At 42.8% G+C, this 24,485-nt stretch overlaps 1 protein-coding gene across 6 annotated transcripts in view; it reads right to left on the minus strand.

The window, feature by feature from the left end:
• The window catches only part of LOC110530242 (partitioning defective 3 homolog), a 252,036-nt gene that overhangs the window by 18,028 nt on the left and 209,523 nt on the right, over window positions 1–24,485 (minus strand). For 4 of the 6 annotated variants that reach the window (XM_021613147.2, XM_021613143.2, XM_021613144.2 and 1 more), the window contains one exon: window positions 2,799–2,919. In XM_021613147.2, coding sequence (XP_021468822.2) covers window positions 2,799–2,919 — 121 coding nt within the window. Of the gene's footprint in view, window positions 1–247; window positions 2,920–22,483; window positions 22,497–24,485 lie in introns of those variants that run through there. The other 2 variants (XR_005052926.1, XM_036985816.1) reach the window with 2 other exon arrangements.

The following is a 24,485-nucleotide window of genomic DNA, read 5'->3' on the forward strand; positions in this document are numbered from 1 at the left end:
AATATTCTTCAACAAAACATATCATTAATTTAGAAGTCAAAAAATGGATGAAGCAACTGCAGATTGCCCCTTTAATGACTATGCCGAGTCCAAAATAGCACCCTATTCCCCTAAGGCGCTGGGCAGTAGTGTACTATACAGGGAATAGGGTGCCATTTGGGACACAACCGATATGTACATGCTTGACTGTGTAGAGCAACAAAGCGCAGCTTGAAAGCCCTTCCCCACACACATGGCACACTCAGTGTCTCAAAACAAGACCAAACTTTTTATTTGATTTATCATCATCACCTCTAAATGAAGCCCAGGGCCCGTACGCATGAATCGTCTCAGAGTAGGAGTGCTGATCTAGGATCAGTTCTGCATTTTAGATCACAGTGAATGATCCTAGCTCAGTACTCCCACTCTGATACACCTGATTCATACAGCCCCAGAGGTCAAGTGGAGTCTGTTCATGAGCTCTCCGTTTACAACTGTTAGAAAACTCATTCAAATCAATCCTTAGACAACGCCATACAAAAGATTAGAAAAACGGTACATGTTGACAGTCTAAAAACAACATCACATGTATATAGAGGCCTAAGAGACGAAAGTTGAATTAGTACAAATGTACTTCATAACAACGTATAGGAGTAATACAGCCAACTATTTAAATATACACAGCAGTGGTTATAGGACAAAGACATGACACAACATTATATACATATTCTAGAAATATTAAAAAGTAGTGACTTTCAAACATTAGGCAAATTATTTTGCTGATCATTCATAATTTTACGTTGTAACAGACAGAATGTAAAATGTATACTGAAGGCATACTGCTGGTGTAATGGATGGAAGAATAGGACATAGTGCAGTCTTTACCTACGAACCAGAGACCTTAAATTACATCATAGAAAGGTATTCTGTAAGAATTATAAAGGCATTTCCAATTGTTAATTGCTTGAATTATCACTCATCCTATTTTGGTGGCCATGCCAACAAAAAGAGAACAAATTCAAAAAAATCCACAACGCCCGAACCTTTTCTCTAAAAAGGCACAGTTAAAAACCGACAATTGCGGGGGTGCTTTCTTATCACACAGAAAGCACCCCCGCAATCAGACACACAGACAGGAGTCCATTGGTCCTTGAGAAGGTGGGCGGGTCCTTGTTTTGTGAGACAGACAGACAGACCAACAGATGGCATTGATGGCAGATGGGATGAGAAGGGTGGTGCGACGGAGGTGGTGGTCGTGACGGGTGGGGTTAGAGGTCAGGTGAGCGTGCCAGAGGGTCACATGCTCCTAGACGCATGCAGGTGGAGATGTTGGTTGCATCCAAAAAGGCACCCTATTTTCCCATGTAGTTCACTACTTTTAACCAGGTCCCATAGGCCTCTAGCCAAAAGTAGTGCACTAAATAGGGAATAGGATGCCATTTGGGACTCAACCGTTGTTGTAAGAGTTATTGGGTCGTTCCATATGATTTGAAACCCTTTCTGACTGCATCCTTTTTGATTTGAATTGAACCTTTCATACATGTTTGCGGTGGTAGACTTTTCGGACCTGAATGCCAAAACATTCAGGAGACCATTTTACATACCCCACCGTAACATGAGAAATCCATGTTTCCATCACTGAAAAAAAAATAAAATAATTTAGTTTGATATTATTTAAAAGCTTACAGACAGGATTGTCAAAGTATTTTATAATTTGAACTTTGAGCACTTCTGGGTCTCTCCACAAAGAATGCCTTTTGCGTGCATCCCTTTGATATTTTATGTAGAATTTGTGAGCCAATATTGTATTTTAAAAGCCTGTTATATTAAATTAAGTGCTCTTTAATATATACCACATGGATAATTAAATAAATCAGATTTTTAATATTAATAAACACTAAAGTGCCAAAATTCAGCATTTTGACATGTCCCTCCATACACCCTCTGACTTCTAAGAAGATTTTTTACCCATTTTACCCCAACATTTCTCCACTTAACACCAACATTTCTCCACTTAACACCAACATTTCTCCACTTAACACCAACATTTCTACACGTTTTCACCATCATTCTAAAGCCCGAGTTATTTAGTTGCTGTGACAAAGTAATTTCTGTTTCTGAATATTATTATTCATTTGATGTTATTAGTGATTCTTTTAAAGGTCAACCCTGTTACACTGAACTCTCGTTTTAATATGGTAAACAAAAGGAAAAAAGACTTTGAACTAATAGTCAAATCATAGTGTAAAAGCAGATGAGCTGGTCCTACTCATTTTCTGGTGTATTGTGGTAGAAAACTGAGCGGGTTGAGCACAACACCCTTTAGATAAATAGACAGGCTAGAAATGTTTTAAAAATACAAAAATTGTGAAGCTAGAATGACATTTTCCCTCCCTGTTGGACACAACAAGCTTCCATTCCCCCTGTCACAAGTGTATTTATGGCTGATTTAAGACGAAGTCGCCAAACTTGTTACGGTCGTTGAAATCATATGGAACAACCCTATTAGAGAAGAGCCTGGGTTAGGTGGGAGACTCAGAGGAGTTAATGAGAAGAAGCTCCACAGGCTGAGGTTGTTCAGTCAGTGTCATACTGGACAGTCCATACTCAGGGCTGGCCCGGTGGTTGTGAGGTTAGTGGTAGTAGAGGCTCCACGATGTAGCCAGCTAGCCAGCCAGCTAGCCAGGGTATTAGCAGCCCTCCTAGGCTGGCAGTGGTGGGGAGGTTGGTGGTGGTGGTTAGTGAGGGGGCCCATGGAGGAGGTCCATGGAGAGCCAGGCAGGACCGACCTGGTTCTCAGCCCGGTCTCAGACACTCACCCAGGGCTGCTCGAAGCTGTAGGTGCGTCTCCGGTCGTCAGGGTCGTCGTCTCCCCTGGCCTGCTGGAACTCGTGTCTCAGCCGCTGTATCCGGTCGTGGTTGCTAGGCGCTAGTCTGTTGCTGCAAGGGGTTGAGAGTGAGAGAGGAAATACTACATGAGCATGGTGGTGGCCCATTTGGAACAAGTCGGTGTCTCAAAATGGCACAGCATTTCCTATATAGTACACTACTTTTGACCAGAGCCTACAGTGCATTACATTAGGGAACAGTGTACCATTTGGGACTGTTTCCATCAGCATAGCTGGGAAATGGTCCAGACACTGGACTGTAATACACAGTAGAGCAGCGTTTCCCAAACTCGGTCCACAGGACCCCAAGGGGCGCACGTTTCGGCTTGTGCGCTAACACTACACAGCTGATTCAAATCAAAGCTTGATGATTAGTTGATTATTTGAATCAGCGGTGTAGTGATAGGGCAAAAAACGAAAGGTGCACCCCTTAGAGTCCCAAGGACAGAGTTTCGCAAACCCAGCAGTAAAGCCTCAAATATTAATCAAACTAATGTATACTAATGTATTATTCATAACCATGGAGTATGGCGTCCCTAATGGCACCATATCCCTTATATAGTGCACTACTTTTGACAAGAGCCCTATGAACTGTCAAGAGAATAGGGAGAATTTGGGACACAGGCAAGAACAAAGCAAAGTAGTGTGAACAGTCGATAGTCAAGCTACATCCTCAGGCCACACATCACTCACCAACTTCCGTCCATTGTCTCTAAGCACACTCATAAACAACCACGGCCCACTAAAACACATCACCTGGCTCGTCTGCATACTTATTGAACTGACCTTGACCAGAGAGAAAGCTCAGTTGGTAGAGCATGGCACTTGCCATGCCAGGATAGAGGGTTCGATTCCTGGGACCACCCATATGTAAAATGTATGCATGCATGATTGTAAGTAGTTTTGGATACAAGTGTCTGCTAAATGGCATATATTAAGTTCTGCATTATACAGTAAGGCAGCCCTTGTCCCAGAAGCAGTGATGAAGATTGGAGTGGTTGCGGTGACCGTATTTCCGCCACACCGGCAGTCAGGACGACAATAAAATTCCATGTGAATTGTTAAGTCAAAGTAATCTCCTCTTATGCACTCTGGACATGCTTAGGTAGTACCCAATTTGTTAACTACCATCAGGTGCTCAGGGCTCCATCAGGTCCCAATGGCCTGGTACTCAGGGCTTTATTGTTCCTCCATTAAGTCCTACTGGTCTGGTACTCAGGGCTTTATTGTTCCTCCATTAGGTCCTAATGGCCTGGTACTCAGGGCTCTATTGTTCCTCCATCAGGTCCTAATGGCCTGGTACTCAGGGCTCTATTGTTCCTCCATCAGGTCCTAATGGCCTGGTACTCAGGGCTCTGTTCTTCCTCCATTAGGTCCTAATGGTCTGGTACTCAGGGCTCTATTGTTCCTCCATTAGGTCCTAATGGTCTGGTACTCAGGGCTTTATTGTTCCTCCATTAGGTCCTAATGGTCTGGTACTCAGGGCTCTGTTCTTCCTCCATCAGGTCCTAATGGTCTGGTACTCAGGGCTCTGTTCTTCCTCCATTAGGTCCTAATGGTCTGGTACTCAGGGCTCTACTGTTCCTCCATCAGGTCCTAATGGCCTGGTACTCAGGGCTCTATTGTTCCTCCATTAGGTCCTAATGGTCTGGTACTCAGGGCTCTATTGTTCCTCCATTAGGTCCTAATGGTCTGGTACTCAGGGCTCTGTTCTTCCTCCATTAAGTACTAATGGTCTGGTACTCAGGGCTCTATTGTTCCTCCATTAAGTCCTAATGGTCTGGTACTCAGGGCTCTATTGTTCCTCCATTAAGTCCTAATGGTCTGGTACTCAGGGCTCTATTCTTCCTCCATTAGGTCCTAATGGTCTGGTACTCAGGGCTCTGTTCTTCCTCCATTAGGTCCTAATGGTCTGGTACTCAGGGCTCTGATCTTCCTCCATTACGTCCTAATGGTCTGGTACTCAGGGCTCTGTTCTTCCTCCATTAGGTCCTAATGGTCTGGTACTCAGGGCTCTGTTCTTCCTCCATTAGGTCCTAATGGTCTGGTACTCAGGGCTCTACTGTTCCTCCATTAGGTCCTAATGGTCTGGTACTCAGGGCTCTACTGTTCCTCCACTCTGACATCAATGCAAATACAATCAAAAATCACATCATAACAGTATGGTGCTTTTAAAACTCAGCTCACTGTGATTGATTTGAAGAAAGAAGTTCAACAACAGGTTGAAACAGTGGAAAACATGGTTATTGTGGATGTTGTTTCAAAGCCTAACACCACGAAATGGACAGCGCTTTCAACACCCATACGCATATTAATTCAACACCCATACGCATATTAATTCAACACCCATACGCATATTAATTCAACACCCATACGCATATTAATTCAACACCCATACGCATATTAATTCAACACCCATACGCATATTAATTCAACACCCATACGCATATTAATTCAACACCCATACGCATATTAATTCAACACCCATACGCATATTAATTCAACACCCATACGCATATTAATTCAACACCCATACGCATATTAATTCAACACCCATACGCATATTAGAGCTTATGCATACACATATACCTACCTATATATGCCCAAGCGCGAAAAAAAAACTGAATCAAAATTGAGATTGTGCCGTTATAAAATACATATTACGCAAGGCAGAAAAACATGACAAAAAAAGTTATTTAAGATGTCTTTGGTACATAATTGGTCTAGCCTTTACTCCAAATTCAAACAAATTCTTGTAATCGCCTTTGAGTGTGGCCTGTACCATTCTGGATGGACTGGTTACCTTACGCTATTCTCCAATCTTTCTATTCATGATTTGGGAGAGAACGTCGAGGCCTAGCGGCTAGGCCTTCAATTACAGTGAAATAACCGGAGTGGTCTATCCAACATGAGTGGGACAGTGATCTCCATTTGCTATTGGAGTGCATACGGATTACCTTTCCCCTTGCCCCTGTTCCTACTCATTTAATAATGATAACTGTACATATTAGTAAAGACAAAATTACACTGAGAATAGTCTGATGGGTGATAATATGATCTCTTGATGAGAGAACGGTCTGTGCAGCCTGAGGCAAGGAACAGAGCGCAAGCTTTTCTTTGCGACGTTCTTAAATCACCAACAGCCTTTAGCCGGTCCATGAGGCCCCATTACATGTTTTGATTTATAAGACATTCTAAGGTTTGTATCTCTCACAAGTTGCCAAATTACTCAATCTAGCGTATAGGACCCGTTTCAAATGATCACTTTTACGCTCAACAGAGCCACTTCATCTGCGCACTCGATCCAGAAAGGGAAAAATATCCTTTCTATTTTATTCAGCCAAGTTCAATTATATTCTTCTTACTATAAAATCATATAATATAAAATAATGGCATGGGACTTATGAGCATAACGTGTCAGCTAAATGAACAAGCCTACAACATGCAGCATAGCCTTGATAACATCCAGTAGACCAACTCATACTCTGTCCTTCTGATATACATTTTCTCCATTATGTTTCTTTAGAGCTGCCTAAATGAAATGCTGGATATATGGTGATGGTGTATATTAAATTGATTCATTAGACTTGTTAAATGTAGATGTTCCAAAGGCACATCAGCGGCTTGTAATGAGCGGAGGCAAGGAGATGCCAAATGTGTTTATGTTAATTAGGGTCAATTACCGTGAGACCGGCCCCCCCTTTTAGCATGACAATAAGAGAGGCGGAGAGAGAGACAGAGGGGTGGGAGAAAGGACGCCCAGCTATGTATGTGGAGGTCATCTGTGGTCCCCTGGAGTAAAGCTAATTCAAACCTGACTTCTCTGTTAGACTACCACTCTGAACAGCCCTGTCAGGTGACTAGAGAGCATCAGCAGGAGAGAGATCAGAAGTTGACTTTTCAACTTTCAAACACAAGCCAGTAACTTTCCTGGACATCCTTTTATGATCTCTTTAAAAGCCCCCACCACCCCCAAAAAAGCCCAGCTCTTAAAACTCTCCTGTCTCAGGAGTTCCTATGAAATAGCCTTACAACATCCCAATCATTAACAACAAAGCATTGCTTCCAAAAACCAGACAACTGAAACAGACAGACACATCGAAGGCTGTTTGGGGATCTATGAAAAAAACCGCAGACGTTATCTCAATCATTTGCAACAAAAAAAAATGCATTGGATCAATACCTAAATCATTACTGACAAACATTGGATCCATAACCACAGAACATATCCATTAAGCCTGTTTAGGGTAGGAAACTGCCATGTGTGATCTGTCAAATCACTGTGATCTTTAACTCAGCCATATCCCCTTTGAAAACAGATGACCCCGGGGCACCATGTGTGACCCTGCCTATAGGTCACAGCACCATCAGCGTTCAGGATAACAGAATGCCTTTATTAGATATTAGCCTGCCATGCAACCTGTGAACAGATGACTCAACAGAGCACTGGGCTATTCCCTATGTAGTGCACTACCTATGACCAGGGCCCATTAGTGCATTGTCATAATACTGGGGCTGGCTAATATTGAATTGGAAAAAGTGTGTTTGTCTCAGTGTGTGTCAGTGTGTCCCCCCCCTACTCTTCAACATCATAACACTATGAAATGGAAAATAAATGTTTGGATGTTTCAATGTACCCCTCGGTATCACCCAATAAGCCTTTAAACAGGGATTTAAATTATTAAGGAACACAGGATTTTTAAAAGGCTTTCCTTCACTGACAAAAAACTAAATCAACCATAGAAAATAACAAAAGAGAGATAAGGAAATCTCCTGCAGTGAGGTGAGGGAGATTTAACGTTAGATGAGTTTCATCCTATGGACAAGCTCACTCAATATCTGCTGCTGTGTCTGGCCTGAAAGGTCAGCGTTTACAGACTTTGGCCTCTGGGGCTCAATAACAACAGACTTGGGCCGCATCCCAAACGGCACCCTATTCTTTACGTTTAAATCCCGGGCAGTAAAAGCCATGGTCCCTGGTCAAAAGTAGTGCACTACATGGCGAGCCATTTGGGACTCAGCCTTGGCCTGGCAGGTGATTGGTAAGCTATTTATTTCATGTTATGATAGGATGTGCCCTTTAAGTTTTGTCTGTGGCTTTAAGCTTGGTCAGGACTAGGACAGTAAAAGTGGCTACGACTTCAGCAGAACAAAATAATGCCTACAGCCAAACAAAACAACTTCAAAAACATGATTGGCGGCCCAGAGAGTCACACCAGTTTGGAGTGAATAGTAGCCTAGGAATAGGGCCACGGCTCTGAGTCGGGCCTTGACCGGGGCGAGTCGGTGGAGCTGTCCCCCAGGTGCTGACTCACATCTGTGTGGCTCTGGGTGAATGTAAAGACGTACAGGACTCATTAATTCCACTCAGAATGGACAGCAGATGTTCGCAGCCATAAATCTAAAACCTAAAACTCTGGTTTGAGAGGTACAGAGAAAAGTGACGGGTCAAACTTGGAGCCATTGACCAAAACTCAACTCCTTGAGTTTTGGTCAAAAGGAGCCGTCACAGATTTGTTGGTGTTGTCTTGCCAACTCCAATGGGTGGCTATGCAACACAAACAGATAATGACCATAGGGAGTTGGCTAGACAGAACAAACAGATCATGAAACCAGGCTACTGTCACATTGCAGTCCCTATTAATTCTCCCTCCCCAAGGAGGTCAAAATCAAAGGCTGTCTATAGGGGAGCCCCTACAGTAGAATGTAAAATACAATAAATGACAGTAGCAGCTGATCCAAAGGCTCCTAATCCCCTGGAATCAATCCGAATGGCCTCTTTCAGAGCTCCTCTTCCTTCCCACCCCTCAGGACATAACGGGAGCATCTCACAGATATAAATGGTACAAGACAGCAATGGAAAACACCCATCCTGATCATATTAATATGTGGGGGAAGTTGGAGACCAGGGTTCTTACTGGACTCCAGAGGGAAGGAAAGAGCACCACTGGGAGCGACGGAGGCTTTACGAATCCATCTCTGGATGAGCAGATCATCCCCGTTCAATCCCAGGCTGTAAAAGCCAGCTGCTGTTCCGTCAATCTCACCACCAGCAGTCAGCCTATAAGAGGGCTCTTTCCATGCACTGTTCTTACTTGTCAAATGAACTCACTTCTTTTTTTTTGTCTGTGTTGTGCGTGTAAATTAATGTATGCTATTTTCTTAGACAAGGCTCACTTGAAATAAATCCTCAAACTAAATGTGGCTTCCCTGGTGAAATAAAATATAAATACAAAATGAAATAAAAGCAGACCACGGGAGTCACATAGGATTATGGGATCCTTAGGACGGAGACAGGCATTGTTATGATGAAGACCCTTGTGGTGAGTGGTGTGCCCTTGGTTTAGGGGGAACGCAATTAGGGACCTTCCTTCTTAAACTGAGAGGAAGGAAACACATCTCTTTTGCTGCGTTCACATAGGGAGCCCAATTCTGATATTTTGCCAAATTATTGGCAACAGATCTGATCTGATTGGTCAAAACACCAATTAGTGGCAAAAGATCCGATTTGGGGTACCTGTGTAAAACATAGCCTTTGGCAGACTAGCTCGATAGAACCAGCGTGTGCATTTTGGCCCTCGCTCTATGACATGTTAGAGCACCACCACAAGAAGGGGAAAAAACATGGTGAACTAAAATCATTAGCATTTTGGTATTTAATTTGGATCCCCATTAGCTGTTGCAAAAGCAGCAGCTACTCTTCCTGGAGTCCACACAAAACATGAAACATAATACAGAACATTAATAAACAATTACAGCTCAAGGACAGAACTACATACAGTGCCTTGCGAAAGTATTCGGCCCCCTTGAACTTTGCGACCTTTTGCCACATTTCAGGCTTCAAACATAAAGATATAAAACTGTATTTTTTTGTGAAGAATCAACAACAAGTGGGACACAATCATGAAGTGGAACGACATTTATTGGATATTTCAAACTTTTTTAACAAATCAAAAACTGAAAAATTGGGCGTGCAAAATTATTCAGCCCCTTTACTTTCAGTGCAGCAAACTCTCTCCAGAAGTTCAGTGAGGATCTCTGAATGATCCAATGTTAACCTAAATGACTAATGATGATAAATACAATCCACCTGTGTGTAATCAAGTCTCCGTATAAATGCACCTGCACTGTGATAGTCTCAGAGGTCAGTTAAAAGCGCAGAGAGCATCATGAAGAACAAGGAACACACCAGGCAGGTCCGAGATACTGTTGTGAAGAAGTTTAAAGCCGGATTTGGATACAAAAAGATTTCCCAAGCTTTAAACATCCCAAGGAGCACTGTGCAAGCGATAATATTGAAATGGAAGGAGTATCAGACCACTGCAAATCTACCAAGACCTGTCTGTCCCTCTAAACTTTCAGCTCATACAAGGAGAAGACTGATCAGAGATGCAGCCAAGAGGCCCATGATCACTCTGGATGAACTGCAGAGATCTACAGCTGAGGTGGGAGACTCTGTCCATAGGACAACAATCAGTCGTATATTGCACAAATCTGGCCTTTATGGAAGAGTGGCAAGAAGAAAGCCATTTCTTAAAGATATCCATAAAAAGTGTCGTTTAAAGTTTGCCACAAGCCACCTGGGAGACACACCAAACATGTGGAAGAAGGTGCTCTGGTCAGATGAAACCAAAATTGAACTTTTTGGCAACAATGCAAAACGTTATGTTTGGCGTAAAAGCAACACAGCTGAACACACCATCCCCACTGTCAAACATGGTGGTGGCAGCATCATGGTTTGGGCCTGCTTTTCTTCAGCAGGGACAGGGAAGATGGTTAAAATTGATGGGAAGATGGATGGAGCCAAATACAGGACCATTCTGGAAGAAAACCTGATGGAGTCTGCAAAAGACCTGAGACTGGGACGGAGATTTGTCTTCCAACAAGACAATGATCCAAAACATAAAGCAAAATCTACAATGGAATGGTTCAAAAATAAACATATCCAGGTGTTAGAATGGCCAAGTCAAAGTCCAGACCTGAATCCAATCGAGAATCTGTGGAAAGAACTGAAAACTGCTGTTCACAAATGCTCTCCATCCAACCTCACTGAGCTCGAGCTGTTTTGCAAGGAGGAATGGGAAAAAATGTCAGTCTCTCGATGTGCAAAACTGATAGAGACATACCCCAAGCGACTTACAGCTGTAATCGCAGCAAAAGGTGGCGCTACAAAGTATTAACTTAAGGGGGCTGAATAATTTTGCACGCCCAATTTTTCAGTTTTTGATTTGTTAAAAAAGTTTGAAATATCCAATAAATGTCGTTCCACTTCATGATTGTGTCCCACTTGTTGATTCTTCACAAAAAAATACAGTTTTATATCTTTATGTTTGAAGCCTGAAATGTGGCAAAAGGTTGCAAAGTTCAAGGGGGCCGAATACTTTCGCAAGGCACTGTACATTTGAAATGTCACATATAGTCTACATATCAGTACATACAAACAATATCTAGGTCAAATAGGGGAGAGGCGTTGTGCCGTGAGGTGTTGCTTTATCTGTTTTTTTGAAAGCAGGTTCACTGTTTATTTGAGCAATATGAGATGGAAGGGAGTTCCATAATACTGAAGCTTTCTTGAATTTGTTCTGGATTTGGGGACTGTGAAAAGACCCCTGATGGCATGTCTGGTGGGGTAAGTGTGTGTATCAGTGCTGTGTAACACTGAAAATAATTAGGAATTTTCAACATATGCATGTTTCTTACAAAAACAAGAAGTGATGCAGCCAGTCTCTCCTCTACTTTTGGTCAAGAGAGACTGGCATGTATAGTATTGATATAAGCCCTCTGATTACAGTGAAGAGCAAGAGGTGCTGCTCTGTTCTGGGCCAGCTGCAGTTTTTATCGTTTTTTTTTTGCAGCACCTGACCATGTGACTGGGCAATAATCATGATAAGATAGAACTCGAGCCTGCAGGACTTGCTTTGTTGAGTGTGGTGTCAAAAAGAGACGAGTATTTCTTTATCAAGGACAGACCTCTTCCCAACCACGGAATCAAAATGTTTTGACCATGACCGTTTACAATCCAAGGTAACACCAAGTCATTTAGTCTCCTCAACTTGTTCAACAACCGCACCATTCATTACCAGATTCAGCAGAGGTCTAGAATTTACAGAATGATTTGTACCAAATACAATGCTCTTATTTTTTTATAGAGATTAAGGACTAGTTTATTATTAGTTATGATTGGTGGGATCATAATCATATTATGGGGCGGTATATATATATATATATTATAGTAAGTGCCTTTCTGACAGCCGTGATTGGTCCATTAACTGATTGACTGATTTGAGGTGATGGATGGGGGCTCCCATGGACCCTAGGCCTAGAGAGACAGGAGTGTGGGCGGTGCATTCAGCCATGTTCCACCCAGCCCCTTACTTTTGGCAGCGTCACAAATGTCACCCGCTTCCCTATATCCTACACTACTTTGGGCCCTGGACAAAAGTAGTGAACTATGAAGAGAATAGGGTGCCATTTGGGACGCAGGCTTTATCTCTCTGTTACGACCCCCCACCACCACCACCACCACCATCCAACCGCCATCCATCACACACGACATCTCACCAGTCGATCATGGCCTTGACAGCAGGCCATTATGGCAGAGCTCTATGACTGTGATGGTGCACAGTAGGGGTTGAGCAGTGTTAATACTGTATTCACATGCTCATTTGGCACCTCTATTGTTGCCTGTGCTTTCCAGTGCATTTATCTAGTGATGTGTAACAGATTCCTAGGGCCTGAAGGCTACTGTTCTATGAACGATTTTTGGAGGCCTAGATATTACACTATTGTCTGCTTTGGTGAAACAGTAGACGTTACATAGCACAATGAAACATGCATGAGACGCACTGTCTGTATGGGACAGCAGGGATCTGAGATACGGCACTGATGAGACGTCGATCGCAGGGCATGATTACAATGCTCCCTTCCTGGTAAAAGGAGAGACAGTGTTACCAATGGAGGACAAGCAGTTCCATGTATTTACTTGTCGTAACCCAGCACACCGTTGATAGGTTGGTTTGTAAAGCATGACATTGGCCAGAAATTAAAAGCAGACCTACACCATGTTACACACATTATTGCTCCTGGCGGCGCCATAAGCCTGAAATGGAAAACACACTTCACCATCTCTCTCCATGACGGTACAATTTAGTGCGAGTAAATATCAGGCAAATATTGTAATTCAGTCTCAAGACATTCAGACAGCAGTTGCTCTGGAAATATATTGATACGTTGTTAAACTGAAATGCCACTTAAATCTATCCCATTATTTCTGTGGATTCCAATGTTTACAGTTGAGGAGGTTATACGTGGTTGCAGCCAATGGGATGGCTATTACTGTAACCTAGTGCTATTGGAGCAATGGAAGCTTGGCTGCGGATGGCTACTGTTGGACATTTACATGTGTTTTGGTTAATTGTTGGGTTGTATAGCCATTGCTTTGTTTTGCCATTTCCTAACTAAATGAAACTGGTACACTGAAATTAATAGCTGTGATGATAAAAAAAACAAAAAGGTGACATTTTGTCATCCTAATTGAATATGGTTGATTAAATAAACATAGCATCCTAAAAGTAGTAAATAATTCATCACATTCAAATGACGACTTCTTGATTTATGTTGGGCTGAAATGTCGCCTGCCTTGAATCTTTCAAGGAGCTCCCGTGGAGCTGGGTGGTAGTTGTGCCAGTGTTTGGCCAGGAGAGGCAGAGCCAGTGTCCAAAATGGCACCCTACATAGAGTACTACTTATGACCACAGCCCTATGGGCCCTATAAAAGGAATAGGGTGCCATTTGGAACGCACAGGGTATTTTATCAGTGTGTGTATGCTCTCTCCGTATTTTATTCTGATGTACACAGATAAAGACGGTTGGCAGTGTGTGTTGGCTCTTGGCCAGTGGCACTGCCCTTTGAGGAGAGGGTATGTTTTGAGCTGCGCCTGCGAACGTTTGGAACGTGCATACAGAGTCTAATTTGGCCTGGTTCATGGACACTAGCTGAATCCATTAGCCTTGGGTCCTCTGGCCCACTGAGCAAGTAGATATATCAAAATACTCTGTTCAGCTGTCTATCTTCCTCTCAATGGAGAACAAACTAGACCAAACACATTATGGCCTGGGTTTCTACCTCAAATATACTGCATTTGATTGAATAACTAGTCTAGGCCTGTGTGCGATGACTTTGGTATTGATCAGTCTCTACTGCAAATAAAGACTTAATGCAACTTCATCACCGTAATTATCCCAGATAATCCCGAGGTGATCTTTTATCCCAGGAAGTAAACTGACATAATGAGTAAAAGAAAATCCCTAGTTTTTAGCGACATCGTGCAGAATACAGACAGAGGCGTACGAAGTGTCTAATCTACATGGAGTATCGACAGGCCCGAAACAGCGGTCTTCGTGAGGACTCAAGGATTTAAACTACTCTCAGCTCGGTCCCAGTAGCAGATAGTAGGGAGCGTGACTAACATACTGACTAAGGGCATCAGTCAGTGAGTCTCTCAGTGGATGTTTTGAGTAGCGCTCGATCAATACAACTGGATTATCAGATTTTGCATCTCGCCTCATTTTCCTTTGCGAGAGGATGTAAGGCCCGCTTCCCTCCATCTGATAACATGACTCAACCAACTGCTACAGCTGCCGCTGGCTTTGGACCTATACTGGTTTCCTCATCAGCTGGGTACATCAGTAAGTACAATACCTCAGCAAATGTTTGTTCTATACTCGTGTTGTAGTTAGCAAAACAGTCGCATCTCCGGGGATACATCGCAGAGAATTAATCTGTTTAATTAAATGTTTAATTAAAATGGTGAATTTTAATTAAGAATCAAGTCGATGATTTTATTAGAAATTCACATTTAAGGATTATTCTCCGATGCGGTAAAATAGCCATCAAACCACACATTGAGTCCCAATGGAATATTCCCCTGTTCTACCGACTGTACACCTTCCTTCATTTCCATGCAAACAGAGGTCTGTTTTCAGTAAATCAGATACTGTAAATCCATTTAGATAGACTTTTTGCTTTTAGGACAAAAATATTGATGAGTTAAGATGAAATGTTCATAGCATTGTTGAATTGCCTTGTTTTAGTAAGTCCACAGTGACCCTACCTCGTCTGCTAGGCTTAGGGATGGTATGTTTCCCTAAGGACTTGCCGTCTTAAACAGATACTGCAGTGGAGAACGTCAAGAGAATAAGAAGGGTTGTGAGAAAGGGTATGCCACTCTATAGGGCCCTGGTCGAGAGTAGTGCACTACATAGGGAACAGGGTGCCATTTGGGACACTTACGCAAGCCCTCTCCATGCATAATGTAATGGTGACCATTCTAGTGTTGATTGAGAGACAGACAGGAGCACATAGGTGGCTGGTCCGTTTTGGAGGGCGGTTTACTAAGACAATGAGTATGACTATGGGTGCAGGGTCATGTACGTATCTTTCTTCTACTGGATCATGGAATGCACATATAACTCAATGATTCAATGGGGAAGTCAATATAGAGAGATGTTCAGATGGACATTCTGTGGACAACCTAAGTGGACACTCCCGTGTGGACACTCCAAGCAGCACAGTCTGACAGTCAGGGAGAGGGGACCACAGTATGAAGCCTACGTTAGCCATTCCATATATCATGATCTGGGCTTTGGCTGAAGCTTATCTGGAAATACTCAGAAGAAGGGCGACATTATTAACATAAATGAAAAGCGGATTCCAGTCATCAATACTATGCAATGAAAGAGATGATCCTTTCCAAAGCAGCAACAGATGAGAGGCCCATATGTCTGGGCTATAAGGCGACCGAAGCCAAAGGAAATATCAAGAGCGAGGATAAAGGATAAATAGAACTCTAATGTGAATTCTGGAATGGAATGGGGGAAGGCCTGACTGATAGTGTAATTCTAATGCACACTGATAACTTCAGCAAGCGGCGGGCGGGCGGGTGATGGTGGCAGAGGAAGGAAATCAAATTGAAGCTGTTCAATTTCCAGGCTGGATCATCAGGGCTCTGAACACGATGGCTTTTCCATTTCTCAGTCAAAATAAAAAATGTGACTGATGGCACTTTCAGGGTAATAGTTCCCCATTTCAGAGACTTTAAAGGAATACTTCAGGACTTTAGCATGTCTCTGCACGCAAAAATAAAAAAACGTATTCCAAGAGTTAATCTGACTGGGGAAGTAGACAATGGGCTTCATTGGCAAAATCCTGAAGTATCTCTTTAATGTCTGCAGAGTCTGAGAAAGCCTAGCTAGCATCTGATAAATAATGATTTAGTCAAATTATAGGACATTACGGGGCATTATCTGATTGTCATATTTTGCTGATGATTGTTAAATACAGTTGAAGTCGGAAGTTTACATACAACTTAGCCAAATACATTTAAACTCAGTTTCACAATTCCTGACATTTAATCCTAGTAAAAATTCCCTGTCAGTTAGGCTCACCACTTTATTTTAAGAATGTGAAATGTCAGAATAATAGTAGAGAGAATTATTTATTTCAGCTTTAATTTCTTTCATCACATTCCCAGTGGGTCAGAAGTTTACATGAACTAAATTAGTATTTCGTAGCATTGACTTTAAATTGTTTAACTTGGGTCAAATGTTTCGGGTAGTTGGGTGAATTTTGGCCCATTCCTCCTAACAGAGCTGGTGTAACTGAGTCAGGATTGTAGGCTTCCTTGCTCGCACACACTTTTTCAGTTCTGCCCACACATTTTCTATGAGATTGAGGTCAGGGCTTTGTGATGGCCACTCCAATACCTCGACGTTGTTGTCCTTAAGCCATTTTGCCACAACTTTGGAAGTATGCTTGGGGTCATTATCTAATTGGAAGACCATTTGCGACCAAGCTTTAACTTCCTGACTGATGTCTTGAGATGTTGCTTCAATATATCCACATAATTTTCCATACTCATGATGCCATCTATTTTGTGAAGTGCACCAGTCCCTCCTGCAGCAAAGCACCACACAACATGATGATGCTACCCCCTTGCTTCACGTTTGGGATGGTGTTCTTCGGCTTACAAGCATCCCCCTTTTTCCTCCAAACATAACAATGGTCATTATGGCCAAACAGTTCTATTTTTGTTTCATCAGATCAGAGGACATTTCTCCAAAAAGTACAATCTTTGTCCCCATGTGCAGTTGCAAACCGTAGTCTGGCTTTTTTTTAATGGCGGTTTTGGAGCAGTGGCTTCTTCCTTGCTGCGTGGCCTTTCAGTTTATGTCGATATTGGACTCGTTAAAGGTCTTAAATTTTTTCTGAGGTCTTGGCTGATTTCTTTTGATTTTCCCATGATGTCAAGAAAAGAGGCACTGAATTTGAAGGTAGGCCTTGAAATACATCCACAGGTACACCTTCAATTGACTCAAATCATGTCAATTAGCCTATCAGAAGCTTCCAAAGCCATGACATCATTTTCTGGAATTTTCCAAGCTGTTTAAAGGCACAGTCAACTTAGTGTATGTAAACTTCTGACCCACTGGAATTGTAATACAGTGAATTATAAGTGAAATAATCTGTCTGTAAACAATTGTTGGAAAAATGACTTGTGTTCTGCACAAAGTAGATGTCCTAACAGACTTGCCAAAACTATAGTTTGTTAACAAGAAATGTGTGTGGTTGAAAACCTAAGTGCATGTAAACTTCCGACTTAAACTGTAGTAAAAAATGACACATTTCCTGCTAAGAAATGTATAATAATTTGTCCATTATGATCCCGAGGCAGGCAGGGCCGTCTCAGTTCAGGTCTGCGTCCCAAATGAACTATATGGTCACGTCAAAAGGCGGGGAATTGGTCAAAAGTAGTGCACTACGTATGGAATGCTCTCGGACTTCTCACTGGGGTGAAAATGGAGGAAGAAAAGTAGACAAGTCTTTGTTCTGGGACTGCAGTGATGTTTAGGAAAAGTAAGACCTTTTGATGATGTATGATAACTATGTTAATGTGTGTCCAATATGCCACAGAAACAGTTCAGTGTCAGATTGTATCCCAAACAGCACCCTATTCCCTACATAGTGCACTACTTTTGACCAGGGCCTATTGGTCTCTGGTCAAAAGTAGTGCACTATATAGGTAATAAAGTGCCATTTGAGACGCAGACACAGCCTTGAGTAAAGCCTAGCTGTGCCTGCTGTTTTAGATGGCTTATCTATAGCTACATGCAAGAACAAAAACAATGTCTGTATTCAATTCACCCTGGTGTAGGTTCCCATGTGTAGTTTAGAAACATTGACTCACTCTCCTAACACTTAGAAGATACACATTCCGACTGGGGTGTCTCCGTTTTGACCCAAAAGGCACCCAATTCCCTATATAGTGCACTACTTTTTTACCAGAGCCCTATGAGCACTATATAGGAAAGAGGGTGCTATTTGAAAACGCAAACCATGAGAGCGTTCAGGGTAGGCCTAATACCCCCCTGCTCACTCAAAATCCAACGCACATTTATGAACTAAAAATGAAACAAAAACAGAAATTAATTAAATGTGATTTGTGAGAGGAAACAAGCAGAAAGGGTACAATCTTCAACGAAACATCCTGTTTAGGAAACTCCAAGGGAAAATGAGGCAACTGGCTCTCTCTGAAGTGCTGCATCCCAAATGTCACCCTATTTCTTTTATAGTCCACTACTTTTGACAAGGCCCCATAGGGCTCTATAAATAAATAAATAAATAGGGCGCCATTTGGGACGCATGCAAGAAAATGTTCACATGAAGGCACCAAAACACATGTAGTAAATCAATTAAGTGAACTAATCTTATTTTCATTTAAGGTCCAGGGACTACGGGTGACTTTGATATAATTATTTCTGAAGCTTAGAGATCACTGAGGGACTGTTTGTATTGGATAAAACACAACGCATATGGACCACACTCATCTACTCATATTTAAACAGACAGCAAACAGGAGAGCAGATGTTGTAGCTGAACCAAGGTTGAGTCCCAGATGGTGCGCTCTTCCCTATATAGTGCACTACTTTTGACCAGGGCCCATAGAAGTGCACTATATCGGGAATAGGGTGCCATTTGGGACATAATCCCTGTATCTCCCACCAGAGCAGAGAGGGTCAATCCAGGAGCACCATGGGAACCCTCTCCTTGGCCCAGAGGGGAAGGACCAGACCATGTGCTGAGGAGTGAACCTGGCTTAATCCGTTTTCCCAGGATGCAGCGCAAACACTTTCCTGCCTTAGTTTCTCAAGACAAATATTTCAAAGGAGGCCATCAAAATATCCACCCCATCGGTGGGGCAGAGCAGTTTCCTCTTCTCTGCCTCCCCACTAAACTCCTTCCTGTCTTTAGTGGCAATGCTGCCATTCTAATTCTTTCATTGTACTGACCTGCAAGGACTGCCCTTAGATACAATGCTCTACTCTCTGTGCTGCCATGTGTGTTGAGAGATGGGCCTTGGTTCTTCCAACCCAATGCTGTTCTTACATATAGTTTGTAATGCTGTTCATTCTGGGGTTGACTGCCTTTTCACCTGTGTAGTTGTGCTGCAGAAAGATAGAGTAAGCTCACCATGTTAACAATGTATACTACAGTATTCTATACCCGTCCAGCTGACATGGCTGTCCTACTATAAGAGCAGTATATTGTTTTCTAGAAATGTATTTAAAACTGCTATATGCAGAAATCGCGAAGCAATTTCCTGCTTGCTAAAATTAAAATAGTCCACATAGTTAACGTCCACAGATGGACAGGACTGGACCAAATCTGTACCTACCATAGATGTATGTTTCACAAGTTTGAATAGTACAGTGAGTAAAGTACAGTGCAATAGAGTGAAGAAAAGTAGAATAAAGTAGAATAGAGCACAGTATATTGTACTGTACTCTACTGTGCTGCGCTGTGATGTCCAAACGTGAAACATGAGGAGAATGACATTCATATCCATAATGATGCATTTCTGTATAGTACAGATCAGGGACCCATGATGTCATTCTGGGGTAAATCCACTTCACCTACTGCAGTTCAATGACCATGTCATAGCTGACACCATTCTTTCTGCAGACATGTTTGAATCTTAATTTGGAGCAGATAGGTAAACGCTCTGGAAAATGTGGTCGCATAAAAACCAGAGGGAGATTTTACCGTAATTCTGAAACCAAAGTTTGCATCTCCACATTTTTTGCCACTAAATTAGTTTTTGAAAAATGCTCTGTGGAAATGGTTAAAAGTAGTCCTTGTGTATATGGTTTGTTAAACGTTAAAATCAATGGTTTTTGTTTGGCATACATTTTAAAGTGGAAACACGGAGTCAAAGTGTAATTCCGTTACCGTGGAATTGCCCATAGCTATCACACAACAACCTTGAAAGGGTAGGTGATAAATTCATACCATAGCCAACCAAACACTTCCCCTAGCCTCGTCCTTTCACACACTCACCTCTCTGACCTCACTTCAAAACATGTTGAATCTAGGCCTTAGCACAGCTGTCTTGAGTCTGAAAGTTCAGAGGGCTACCTGGTGTGTGTGTGGACTCAAAGCCCACCAGACAGACACGAGATGAGGCAAGTGCAGCGCATCAAAGAGCACGACTGGAAATCATGTCGGGTTTTTTCTTTCTTTTGGCAGACACACGTCGCACCGTCTCCACGGTTCAAATCCCTGCAGACAACCAGACAGAGAAGCAGCATGTGAAGTCCCTGACAGGACTCCCTTAGTAGGGCTGGGGGTAGAGGAAGGAAGGAAGGTAGAAAGGGAATCAGTGAAGGTAGGGCTGGGGTGAGAGAGTTAGTAAAGGGAGAGACTAATGGTGAGGGAGCTGGAGGAGAGACCAAGGGTAGAGGAGAGAGAAGGTTCGGTGGAGGTAGGGCTGGGGTGGAGAGAGGGGAAAGGTCAGTAAAGGGAGGAGGAAGAGGAGGCCTGGGGAACAGTAAGACTGATCCATGCAGGCTGTTCAGGGCAGCTGCTGACACAGGCCTGTTTCATACACCGCTTACAGGGCCCCATAAATAACACCCCTACTAGGAGGGGCCGCCATGGTGCTCTTAAGTGTGCCACTTTAAAAGGACCCACTGTCATTACATCTGTCAGTGTCAACAATGGCACCCTATTCCCTTTATAGTGCACTACTTTTGATCTGGTTAAAAGTCGTCGACTATATAAGGAATAGTGTTCCATTTGGGATGCTGCCAGAAACCTAAGTCCAGGGCGTTTGAAGTGACAGAAGGCCCGGCCTGGTGTGGAACTAGAGGTGGTGACCTCACTATAGTATGCCTGTAACACTGACACTGGGCCAGGCATAAGTCACAGGCCCTTGGGGGCCGACCCGGCCCCCTGGCCTAGGACCATAGCCACAAAGTCCGTCCCAAATGGCACCCTATTCCCTGTGTAGCCCATTGGGCTCAGGTCAAAAGTAGAGCAGTATATAGGGAATCGGGTGCATTTGGGACACAACCCTTGAACCTACAACCCCATCCCCTCTTTCTCCCTGCCCTCTCTGTCATGATCACCCCCATCACTCCACCTTTTTGAGCTGCCAGCTTCCAACACCTATGGGACCACCTGCCAGCCACACTGGACCACAACCAGACAGCAGCAAAACAACACAGCTAACATTACAGAACATTCCAGCAGCTGAGTTGGTTTATGTTTTTTTGTTGTTGAATTTTTCTCCCTTTTTTCTCCCCAATTTCGTGGTATCCAATTGTTAGTAGCTACTACTATCTTGTCTCATCGCTACAACTCTCGTACGGGCTCGGGAGAGACGAAGGTTGAAAGTCATGCGTCCTCCGATACACAACCCAACCAAGCCGCATTGCTTCTTAACACAGCGCGCATCCAACCCGGAAGCCAGCCGCACCAATGTGTCGGAGGAAACACCGTGCACCTGGCAACCTTGGTTAGCGTGCACTGCGCCCGGCCCGCCACAGGAGTCGCTGGTGCGCGATGAGACAAGGATATCCCTATCGGCCAATCCCTGCGCCACCCGGGAGGCCCCGAGTTGGTTTATGTTGCTGCTGATTCAAGCAGCCTAGGAGACTGCGGAGATGTTTATTTCTCAGAGTCCATATTCATAAGTGTTTCTCAGAGCAGGAGTGCTGATCTAGGATCAGTTATGCCTTTTAAATCATAATAAACACAATGATATGGACAGGGAGGAGATTCTTGATACATATGGCCCCTGGTCTGAGGAATACCTGGATATTTTGTTTCTATTCACAATAATGCACTTGTATCCATCTCTAAATACATAAACATTATTTAGCACAAATGTCTTATTATTCATGTACTATTCACTTGCCTTTAGGGTATGGAGGAAAGGGGAACACTTCCATAAGCAAATAGTCAAATAATGTCAAGTGCAGTATTGCTACTTCCATGAAGTGGATGGTATAGTCATTCTAAGAAACTACATGTGCTCGTCATATACATATACAGTACTAATACAATACCACTACAGTACTAAAACAATACCACCACAGTACTAATACAACACTACTACAATACCACTACAGTACTAATACAACACTACTACAATAACACTATAGTACTAATACAATGCCACTACAGTACTAATATAACACTACTACAATACCACTATAGTACTAATACAATACCACTACAGTACTAATACAATACTATTACAGTACTCATACAATACCTTCTTTGTGTCACTGAGTTGTCACATCCAAGCAGCATGCAAAGCCACAAGGGCAATGGGTGGAAACCAACACAAGTATTATTTTAATTGACATGAAGCTTTAGGGAAACATTGACACAAATACCACTAAGAAAGGAACCAGGGGGGATATGATAAAGGTTTTAATAAGCATTAGTAAAGCTGATGGATGTTCACACCCAAATCCACTCCTTTTTGGAATGATTATACAGAAAAGCAGTCACCAAATACATATGGAATTAAAGACCTAAAATACATTATAAAAGGCTTAAGCTTCTCTTTTATTTAAGCAATCAATAAGGCCTGAGGGGGTGGGGTATATGGCCAATATACCATGGCTAAGGGCTGTTCTTATGCACAACAGGACGTGGAGTGCCTGGACACAGACCTTAGCTGTGGTATATTGGCCATATATCACAAACCGCTGAGGTGCCTTATTGCTAATATAAACTGGTTACGAGCGTAATTAGAGCAGTAAAAATAATTGTTTTGTCAATCCGGGGTATACGGTCTCATATCAGCATTCAGCCAATCAGCATTCAGAGCTCGAACCACCCAGTTTATAATAAGGATTATACCACAGCATTGTTCAAATCAAATTTCTGATTGACTAAAAGGGCATTCGAGAATGGACATTAAAACCAGATAACAGTACAGTTGGAAAATATATCGGGACAATAGGCACCTACACATGCAGACTGTACTTGCTACAAAGTTACAGAAAGATAAACCAACATCTACACAAACTGAAAACGGATACATTGTAAACCCAAGTCCAACAAGGAAAAAACAGCTAGTTTGCAAAAACAAATCAATGCGGAGGCATTGTTTGGAGCATCTGATGACCTAAAAACGTGGTGAGTGACGAACGTGAATTTCTCTGTCCCCTCCGCGGCTAAAGGTGTCAAAATCCTCCCGCGTTTCTAGTTTGACCAGCTGTTTTCAGTAAGCATTTTTATTTATTTAAATTTGGTTGTCATATTGGCGGGTTGCTAGCAACAAACTATTTAGCTAGCTTCTAGCCTAGTGTTCGTTATGCAATGCGATGTCCTCGTAATGAACAGTGTGGAGTGTCCCGACGATGTTATTCTGGATGTCGTAAATCTGAGGCCGTAGCTAGCTGGCAAGCAAGGGATAAGAATGTTGCCACTGAGCATGGCAACGGAACATAAAAAAAACGAACGAGCGACCGGGTCCCCCGTCAATATCGAGCAAACCAAACAAAGGGCTGGGACGCGACTCTAGCAAGCAAAAAAAGAGAAAGTATTACATCTGAACTATAGTAGTCATCGTAGTAGGTTCCATTAAATAGACACATATTTCCTGTGGGCAAAAACTGGCCAATTCCCACTGAGAAAGGAGATTTTTGTTTTGAATGCTTGGTTTTCATGGCGGTTTCCTGTATAAGCCTATGGAACCAGAGCCGAGTGGAGAAAGCCAGGGTAGCCCCCAAGTAGCCCTGCCTGACCCACAATACAGCCACTGGGAGACCCTTCTGGGGAGGAATCACATGCCCTCCATTCTCTCAAAGAGCACCCGAATTCCCTTTATAGTGCACTGCCTTTGACCAGGGTCCATTGGGCTCTGGTCAAAAGTTGAGCACTATATAGAGAATAGGGTGCTCGGACGTACAGTATCACCCCCATCACACCCCCCCCCCCCCCCCCCCTTTAATGTATCTGACTGATGGGGGATCCATATAGCATCCAATACCCGTGTCATTCAGACACAGAAAGACAGTGACTAATGGGTATTTAGTCCAAAAAAAGCATACATCAATGCACCACTCTGTCGCTAGCAGTCTAGCTGACAACAGTGAGCTATCAATATTCAATAAGCACACATATCATATATGGGAGGACAGAGGAATAATATCCCCCAATCAGGTGTTATTGAGGTCACATCTGCACAGATATGAGCCATAGAATAGTGAACGGACCAATAAAAATCCAAAGAACATCTTAAATTACTGGATATGACTAAG

Source organism: Oncorhynchus mykiss, chromosome 8 (assembly GCF_013265735.2).
Source record: "Oncorhynchus mykiss isolate Arlee chromosome 8, USDA_OmykA_1.1, whole genome shotgun sequence".
NCBI lineage: Eukaryota > Metazoa > Chordata > Actinopteri > Salmoniformes > Salmonidae > Oncorhynchus > Oncorhynchus mykiss.